The 10,080-nt window shown below is 45.0% G+C and overlaps 1 protein-coding gene across 2 annotated transcripts in view; it reads right to left on the reverse strand.

Moving 5' to 3' along the window:
• Positions 1-10,080, reverse strand: part of si:dkey-201i24.3 (kinesin-like protein KIF15-B) — a 73,220-nt gene that overhangs the window by 2,815 nt on the left and 60,325 nt on the right. For both annotated transcript variants that reach the window (XM_068044070.1, XM_068044071.1), the window contains exon 16: positions 5,073-5,255. In XM_068044070.1, coding sequence (XP_067900171.1) covers positions 5,073-5,255 — 183 coding nt within the window. The remainder of the gene's footprint in view (positions 1-5,072; positions 5,256-10,080) is intronic.

The following is a 10,080-nucleotide window of genomic DNA, read 5'->3' on the forward strand; positions in this document are numbered from 1 at the left end:
TTGGCCAGTCTGGACATAGCAGTGGAAGCCTTACCCATGCGCTTGTTGATTTCTGCATCTAGAGACAGGTTACTGGTGATAGTTGAGCCTAGGTAGGTGAACTCTTGAACCACTTCCAGAGCGTGGTCGCCAATATTGATGGATGGAGCATTTCTGACATCCTGCCCCATGATGTTCGTTTTCTTGAGGCTGATGGTTAGGCCAAATTCATTGCAGGCAGACGCAAACCTGTCAATGAGACTCTGCAGGCATTCTTCAGTGTGAGATGTTAAAGCAGCATCGTCAGCAAAGAGGAGTTCTCTGATGAGGACTTTCCGTACTTTGGACTTCGCTCTTAGACGGGCAAGGTTGAACAACCTGCCCCCTGATCTTGTGTGGAGGAAAATTCCTTCTTCAGAGGATTTGAACGCATGTGAAAGCAGCAGGGAGAAGAAAATCCCAAAAAGTGTGGGTGCGAGTACACAGCCCTGTTTCACACCACTCAGGATAGGAAAGGGCTCTGATGAGGAGCCACCATGTTGAATTGTGCCTTTCATATTGTCATGGAATGAGGTGATGATACTTAGTAGCTTTGGTGGACATCCGATCTTTTCTAGTAGTCTGAAGAGACCACGTCTGCTGACGAGGTCAAAGGCTTTGGTGAGATCAATGAAAGCAATGTAGAGGGGCATCTGTTGTTCACGGCATTTCTCCTGTATCTGACGAAGGGAGAACAGCATGTCAATAGTCGATCTCTCTGCACGAAAGCCACACTGTGCCTCAGGGTAGACGCGCTCGGCCAGCTTCTGGAGCCTGTTCAGAGCGACTCGAGCAAAGACTTTCCCCACTATGCTGAGCAGGGAGATTCCACGGTAGTTGTTGCAGTCACCGCGGTCACCTTTGTTTTTATAGAGGGTGATGATGTTGGCATTGCGCATGTCCTGGGGTACTGCTCCCTCGTCCCAGCACAGGCATAGCAGTTCATGTAGTGCTGAGAGTATAGCAGGCTTGGCACTCTTGATTATTTCAGGGGTAATGCTGTCCTTCCCAGGGGCTTTTCCGCTGGCTAGGGAATCAATGGCATCACTGAGTTCCGATTTGGTTGGCTGTATGTCCAGCTCATCCATGACTGGTAGAGGCTGGGCTGCATTGAGGGCAGTCTCAGTGACAGCATTCTCCCTGGAGTACAGTTCTAGGTAGTGCTCAACCCAGCGGTCCATCTGTTTGCGTTGGTCAGTGATTATGTCCCCCGATTTAGATTTGAGGGGGGTGATCTTCTTGATGGTTGGCCCAAGAGCTCTCTTCATGCCATCATACATTCCTCTGATGTTTCCGGTGTCTGAGGCCAGCTGAATATGACTGCATAGGTGTTGCCAGTAGTCGTTTGCGCAACGCCTAGCTGTTCTTTGTGCAGTACTTCTGGCTGCTTTAAGTGCTGCGGATGTTAAATCGCTGGGGGCTTTCTTGTAGTTCAAAAGTGCAATGCGCTTAGCGGCTATGACAGGTTCCAGTAGGATTAGTATAAATGGGTGGTTGATGGTCGGCACAGACTCGGTGGGCCGAAGGGCCTGTTTCAGTGCTGTATCTCAAAAAAAAAAGGAACAGCATGGGGCACAGGGACACTGACAGCTACATCACCCAGCAACTCTTCCTAATTTTCCACATCAAAGTTTGATACAATTGCATCAATAACTTTCGGTTGAGATGTTAAACCGAGGTCCAGTTTGTCAGTTCAGGTTGTTGTGAAAGATCCAATGCCACCACTGGAGGAAGAGTAAGGAATTTCTCCTGATGTCTGGGCGAACATTCATCCCTCCACCACCATCAAAACAGACTGACTGGTCATTTATCTGGACCGGTCATATCTACACTGTAGCCGTAAGAGCAAGGCAGTGGTTGGGTACTCTGATAAGTGGCTCACCTCCTGACCCCTCAAAGAGCCTCTGCAACATCTACAAGGCTCAAGTCAGGAGTGTAATGGAATACTGACCACTCTACCGGGATGGGTGTAAATACAACAACCCTCAGGAACCTCAACTTTATTCAGGAAAGGGCTTGATTGGTGCCTCTTGTCACCAGTCTCAATATCCACCCCTTCCACTGAGGCTGCACTGTATGGAATGCACTGCAGCAACTCAGAAAGGTTTCCTTCAACAGCATCTCCCTCATCTGAGCCCCCTCGCATTGAGAAGGATAACAGCAACTACTTAGTCAGAACACCCTCCAAATCACACAGCCCCATCCCAACTTGGACACATATCAGCCATTCCTTCATTGTCGCTTGGTCAAAATCCTGGGACTCCCTCCCTAACAGCATTGTGGAAGCATCTTCACCACACGGCCTGCAGCAGTTCAAGAACGTAGCTCACCACCATCTTCTCAAGGGGGTAACTAGGAACGGGTAATTAATGTGCCCTTGCCTGTGTCACCCACGTGTTAAGCAGGAATTAAATAAATGACCGGAGGATTGTTCGCTGTGAAAGGAGCCAAAGATTTCCTTTCTCCTTTAAATCAGTCTGGAGCCTTTGCACCCAATTCTTCAATCGGCCCCTGCTTGAGCAAAATTGATCCTCGGCTCGCAGAATTATACATAATCACAGAATCGCAGAATTGTTACAGTGCAGAAGGAGGCCATTCAGCCCATCATGTCCGCACTGGCTCTCTGAAAGAGCAACTCCCTCAGTTCCATTCCCCTGCCTTCTCCCCTTAACCCTGCACATTCTTCCTTTTCATATAACTCTCTAATTCCCTTTTGAATGCTTCAATTGAATCTGCCTCCACCACAGTCTCGGGCAGCGTATTCCAGACCTTAACCATTCGCTGCGTGAAAAAGTTTTCCAAATGTCACTTTTGCTTCTCTTACCAAATACTTTAAATCTGTGCCCTCTCGTTCTTGATCCTTTCATGAGTGGGAACGGTTTCTCTCCATCTACTCTGTCTATACCCCTCATGATTTTGAACACCTCTATCAAATCACTTCTCAGCCTTCTCCAAGGAAAACAGTCCTAACTTCTCCAATCTATCTTTATAACTGAAATTCCTGATCTCTGGAACCATTCTTGTGAATCTTTTCTGTACTCTTTCCAATGCCCTCATGTCTTTCCTCAAGTGGGGTTCCCAGAATTGGACACAATACTCCAGCTGAGGACGAACTAGTGTCTTATACAAGTTCAATATAACTTCCTTGCTCTTGTACTCTATGCCCCTATTAATAAAGCCCAGGATACTGTATGCTTTATTAACTGCTCTCTCAACCTGTTCTGCCACCTTCAATGATTTATGCACATATACACCTAGGTCCCTCTGCTCCTGCAATCACAATTGCCTTCCTGGTCAACATCAGCACTCAAGGCAGGTTAGTGGGGTTGGAGGCGATGATGGGGGATTGATCTTGCCAATGAGCAATAGTGTAAAATGGATCTCAGTGGGTTGGCAGCTTGATTTACGTCTCACCCAGGCTGATTTCAATGGTGACTAAAATCGTGGGGAAATGTAAAACTAGTCAAGCTGTACCCCAATTTTAACTCCTTTTGTACTCCACCTTCTGCTTCAGCCGTCAAGGGTAGCTGGTCAACATCAGTCACTCAGCAATGGGGAAATCTAGAACTAGGGATTGTCATTTCAAATTAAGGGGTCTCCCATTTAAGATGAAGATGAGGAATTTCTTCTCTCAGAGGGTCGTTAGAGTTTGGAATTCTCTTCCCCAGTGGAGGCTGAGTCATTAAATATATTCAAGGCTGAGTTGGATGGATTTACAAGGGAGTCAAGGGTTATTGAGGGGTTGGCAGTTAAGGCCACAATCAGATCAGCCATGATCTTATTGGATGGTGGAGCAAGCTCGAGGGGCCGAATGGCCTTCTCCTGCTCCTATTTCTTATGTTCCCTGCAATAATTTACACTGATTTACATGTAATTTATAGCACAGAAACGTGTCATCCAGTCTAATTGGTCCATGCCAGTGATTATGCTCCACAAGAGCATCCTCCCACCCCTCTTCATAGGAACACAGGAACAAGTGAGGCCAATTGGCCTCTTGTATCTGTTCCGTCTTGCATTGAGATCATGGCTGGTCTGCAACCTAACTTTACATCTTTTGCTTCATATCCCGTAATACCTTTGTTGAACAAAAATCTATCAATTCCAGATTTAAAATTAACAATTGATCCAGCATCAATTGCCATTTGCAGAAGAAAGTTCCAAACTTCTACCACCCTTTGTGTGTAGCAGTGTTTCCTAATTTCACTCCTGAAAGGTCTGGCTTTAATTTTCAGGCTGTATCCCCAAGTCTCGACAGCCCAACCAGCAGAAATAGTTTCTCATTATATTCCCCGTAATATCTTGAAAACTTTGATCAAATCACCCCTTAACTTCTAAATTCCAGGGAATACAACCATAGTTTGTGTAATCTCTCCTCATAATTTAACCCTTGGAGTCCAGTATCATTCTGGTAAATCTAAGCTGCACTCCCTCCAAGGCCAATATATCCTTCCTATGGTGTAGTGTTCAGAACTGCTCACAGTACTCCAGGTGCACTCTACTCTAATCTAAAGTGCTTTGTATAGCTGTTGGATGATTTCTACCCCCTTGTATTCTAGTCCTCCAGATATAATGGCTGGTATTCCATTAGCCTTTTTGATTATTTTCTGTACCTGTAGCCCCTAGTTTCTGTTTGTGGCTTTTCCCCATTTAGACGTACCCAGTTCTATCCTTTTGAAGTCCAAGGTGAATGACCTCACATTTGTCTACATTAAAATCCATTTGCCACAGTTTTGCCCATGTTCTTAATCTATCTGTAATTTGTATATAATCTGCTATAATCTGTAATTTTACGCTTCCATCTATACTGCTCATTGTCATCGGCAAACTTGGATATGTGGCTTTCTATCCCATAAATAATAAAGTCATTAATAAATCGGGGGAATAGTTTAGGCCCCAACACCTACCCTTGCGGGACCACAAGTCACATCATCTCACCCCATCAGCAGAAACTTCTATTCCTTTCACCCTCATACGTTTATCTAGCTTCCCATGAAAGCATCTATGTTTTTCTCAAATGTAATTTCTCAAACTCTGTTCCTGTTTTAAATACTGACCTGCAGAGCCTGGAGTTTCTGATTCCCCAACTCGGCTTTGTAGTTCTGGTGCATTGTCTTCAGGTCCTTCTCTGCCTCCTCCTTTTCTCTCCTCAGAGCCACCAGTTGCAAGACCACCACCTCTCGTTCCCTCTTCAGTCTCACAGTCTCATCTGGTGCCACCGTGGCTTCACTCCGGCCAGCCTGCAAAGAAAAGTTCATTGACTCTACGCGGGTCGCAAGTGTTGAAAGTGAATTTTTGACCACTCCGGGTCCTATCAATGAGCCAAACTGGCTGTTCAATCATTACCCGTACTCTGAGTACCACAGACGTGTGGTTATGATACTGGACTGCAACAAAAATAACTTGCATTTGTTTAGCACCTTTAACATAACAAACAAACAAAGAACAGTACAGCACAGGAACAGGCTATTCGGCCCTCCAAGCCTGCGCTGATCTTGATGCCTGCCTAAACTAACACCTTCTGCACTTCCGGGGACCATATCCCTCTATTCCCTTCCTATTCATGTATTTGTCAAGATGTCTCTTAAACGTTGCTATCGTATCTGCTTCCACCACCTCCCCTGGCAGCAAGTTCCAGGCACTCACCACCCTCTGTGTAAAAAACTTGCATCGCACATCCCCTCTAAACTTTGCCCCTCGCACCTTAAACCTATGTCCCCTAGTAACTGACTCTTTGAACCTAGGAAAAAGCTTCTGACTATCCACTCTGTCCATGCCGCTCATAACTTTGTAAACCTCTATCATGTCGCCCCATCCACCTCCGTCGTTCCAGTGAAAACAATCCGAGTTTTTCCAACCTCTCCTCATAGCTAATGCCCTCCAGATCAGGCAACATCCTGGTAAACCTCCTCTGTACCCTCTCCAAAGCCTCCACGTCCTTCTGGTAGTGTGGCGACCAGAATTGCACGCAATATTCTAAGTGTGGCCTAACTAAGGTTCTGTCCCAGTGTGCCTCACAGCAGTGTGATCAGACAAAAAATTGGCACCAAGCTAAAGAAGGAGGCATTAGGACAGGGGACCAAGAGACTTTTAGATATTAAGGAGGCCTTAAAGGAAGAGAGAGGTGGAGAGATTTAGAGAGGGAATTCCAGAACAGAAGGCACAGCTGCAGGTGGTGTCGAGGAAGTGGGAATGGACAAGCGGCCAGAATTGGAGAAATACAGAGATGTCAGAGGGCTGTTGGTTTGGAGGAGGTTACAGGGATAGGGAGGGCTGAGACCACGGAATGATTTGAACATAAGAAAGAGATAAGAACATAAGAAATAGGAGCAGGAATAGGTCATTCGGCCCCTCGAGCTTGCTCCAGCATTCATAACATCATAGCTGATCTGGTTGTGGCCTTAACTCCACTTTTCTGCTGGCCCTCCGTAATCTTTGACTCCCATGTAGATCATAAATCTAACTCAGCCTTGATTATATTCAATGACCCAGCCTCCACTGCTCTCTGGGGTACAGAATTCCAAAGATTACTGACCCGCTGAGAGAAGAAATTCCTCCTCATCTCCATCTTAAATGGGAGACCCCTAATTTTTAAACTGTCCCCGAGTTCTAGATTTCCTCATGAGAAGAAACATCCTCTCAGCATCTACCCTGTCAAGCCCCCTCAGAATCTTATGTTTCAATAAGATCACCTCACATTCTTCTGAACTCCAATGAGTATAGGCCCACCTGCTCAAACTTTCCTCATAAGACAACCCATTCATCCCAGGAATCAGCCTGGTGTTACAACTGAGGTGGGAGCAATGCACTGTCAATTCAGTCCCATCACTCCACAGGTTTCAGCATATTATTAAAGTTTTCCCACCCACCCGGAAAAACAGCCAAATTAAACATTCTAGTAACCCCCAGAATAAAAAAGACCAAACTAGGTATCTTTAGACAATAACAAATTAAATATTTATTTAAAAATCTAAACCTTAAACACTATTAAGATAAACCTATGTCTAAAAACCTTATAACTTCTTATTTTAACCCAACTCCCCATTTCACACACATGCATTCAAAACTAACAGTTAACAATTTTAAAAGTTAAAAAAAAATAGCTGTTTCTTAAGAATAAATAAATAAGTCATTGTGGGTTACGTTCCTGATGAGTGAGATATCCTCGTGTAAAAATAATCAAATGCCTCTTGAAGTCTTCACAGGGATTTGATGAAACAATCTGTTCTTGATAGGCATTCAAAGCACTTCGGCTGCAGCAGGCATCAAACAGTTCTTTAAACAAGGAGTGCAGCAATGGGTCCACTCGGATTTTAAAACCAACAGTCTCTCAGTCGAAACTTTACCCCAGAAATACAAATGGTCTCTTCAAAGAACAAAGGACAGTATAGCACAGGAACAGGCCATTCGGCCCTCCAAGCCTGCGCTGATCTTGATGCCTGCCTAAACTAACACCTTCTGCACTTCCGGGGCCCATATCCCTCGATTCCCTTCCTATTCATGTATTTGTCAAGATGTCTCTTAAACGTCGCTATCGTATCTGCTTCCACCACTTCCCCTGGCAGCAGGTTCCAGGCACTCACCACCCTCTGTGTAAAAAACATGCCTCGCACATCCCCTCTAAACTTTGCCCCTCGCACCTTAAACCTATGTCCCCCAGTAACTGACTCTTCCACCCTGGGAAAAAGCTTCTGACTATCCACTCTGTCCATGCCGCTCATAACTTTGTAAACCTCTATTCTGTCGCCCCTCCATCATGTCGCCCCTCCACCTCCGTCGTTCCAGTGAAAACAATCCGAGTTTTTCCAACCTCTCCTCATAGCTAATGCCCTCCAGACCTGGCAACATCCTGGTAAACCTCCTCTGTACCCTTTCCAAAGCCTCCACATCCTTCTGGTAGTGTGGCGACCAGAATTGCACGCAATATTCTAAGTGTGGCCTAACTAAGGTTCTGTACAGCTGCAACATGACTTGCCAATTTTTATACTCTATGCCCCGACCGATGAAGGCAAGCATGCCGTATGCCTTCTTGACTACCTTATCCACCTGCGTTGCCACTTTCAGTGACCTGTGGACCTGTACGCCCAGATCTCTCTGCCTGTCAATACTCCTAAGGGTTCTGCCATTTACTGTATACCTCGACCTGCATTAGACCTTCCAAAATGCATTACCTCACATTTGTCCAGATTAAACTCCATCTGCCATTTCTCCGCCCAAGTCTCCAACCGATCTATATCCTGCTGTATCCTCTGGCAATCCTCATCATTATCCGCAACTCCACCAACCTTTGTGTTGTCCGCAAACTTACTAATCAGACCAGCTACATTTTCTTCCAAATCATTTATATATACTACAAACAGCAAAGGTCCCAGCACTGATCCCTGCGGAACACCACTAGTCACATCTCTCCATTCAGAAAAACACCCATCCACTGATACCCGCTGTCTTCTATGACAGAGCCAGTTCTGTATCCATCTTGCCAGCTCACCTCTGATCCCGTGTGACTTCACCTTTTGTACCAGTCTGCCATGAGGGACCTTGTCAAAGGCATTACTAAAGTCCATATAGATAACATCCACTGCCCTTCCTTCATCAATCATCTTCGTCACTTCCTCAAAAAACTCAATCAAATAGTAAGACACGACCTCCCCTTCACAAAACCATGCTGTCTCTTGCTAATAAGTTCGTTTGTTTCCAAATAGGAGTAAATCCTGTCCCGAATAATCCTTTCTAATAGTTTCCCTACCACTGACGTAAGGCTCACCGGCCTATAATTTCCTGGATTATCCTTGCCACCCTTCTTAAACAAAGGCACAACATTGGCTATTCTCTGGGATCTCACCTGTAGCCAATGAGGATGCAAAGATTTCTGTCAAGGCCCCAGCAATTTCTTCCCTTGCCTCCCTCAGTATTCTAGGGTAGATCCCATCAGGCCCTGGGGATTTATCTACCTTAATGCTTTGCAAGACACCCAACACCTCCTCCTTTTTGATAATGAGATGACTGAGACTATCTGCACTCCCTTCCCTAGGCTCATCATCCACCAAGTCCTTCTCTTTGGTGAATACTGATGAAAAGTACTCATTTAGCACCTCGCCCATTTCCTCTGGCTCCACACATAGATTCCCATCTCTGTCCTTGAGTGAGCCAACCCTTTCCCTGGTTACCCTCTTGCTCTTTATATATGTATAAAAAGCCTTGGGATTTTCCTTAAACCTGTTTGCCAATGACTTTTCATGACCCCTTTTAGCCCTCCTAACTCCTTGCTTAAGTTCCTTCCTACTGTCTTTATATTCCTCAAGTGCTTCATCTGTTCCTAGCCTTCCAGCCCTTACAAATGCTTCCTTACAAACCCTTCTTCAAAGGGTCTTTTCCTCCTAAGACAATTAACTTGGCCTGTAACACATTGTAGAATTTCTGCTTGAGAGAAATAGACAGCTCTTTCCTTCAGTATGCACGCTTTGCTGGTGGCTGGTTCAGACCGGTTTTTGCTGGTTTTTACACACAGTCAAATGGTAACACTATACCATGTGACCTCTCTCTCCTGCTGTAGTCTAGGGATAGGTGCAGCTGGCACACTGTGCTCAGTCTTAAAGGCACACTGTTTTCAAACACAGTCTTAAAGGCACACACTGTTTTAAATCAGAGGGAGAAAAAGAAACAGTTCCGTGATACTTCAGCCCTTGGCAAAATGAGACGCCATTCTAAAAATGCTTTTCATAACAATGCAAAAAAAAAAAGAAACTGGGGGGAGAAAAGCTCTAACATTTTTTCACATTCATGTCCCCATTCACTCTCCTGATAATTTACAGAATTTTCTTTGTACCATCGCTATCCATATAACAACACGGTTAAATTCATGACAAAGTGTCGGTGATTGTTTTTCCCTGAAATCGGTACAATTTTTAAAATTATAAGGCTACAACAATAAATTCTGTCAAAACAATTTTGGCTTTAAATTTTTACAAAAGGTATCCCATTCAGCCCATTGCAACCTTCCAAACATAGTCTCCCAGTTGTTTCATGTTTTCCTTCCAAGTGTCCCTATAGTCCATCACCTCAGCC

Source organism: Heterodontus francisci, chromosome 12 (assembly GCF_036365525.1).
Source record: "Heterodontus francisci isolate sHetFra1 chromosome 12, sHetFra1.hap1, whole genome shotgun sequence".
Taxonomy (NCBI): Eukaryota; Metazoa; Chordata; class Chondrichthyes; order Heterodontiformes; family Heterodontidae; genus Heterodontus; species Heterodontus francisci.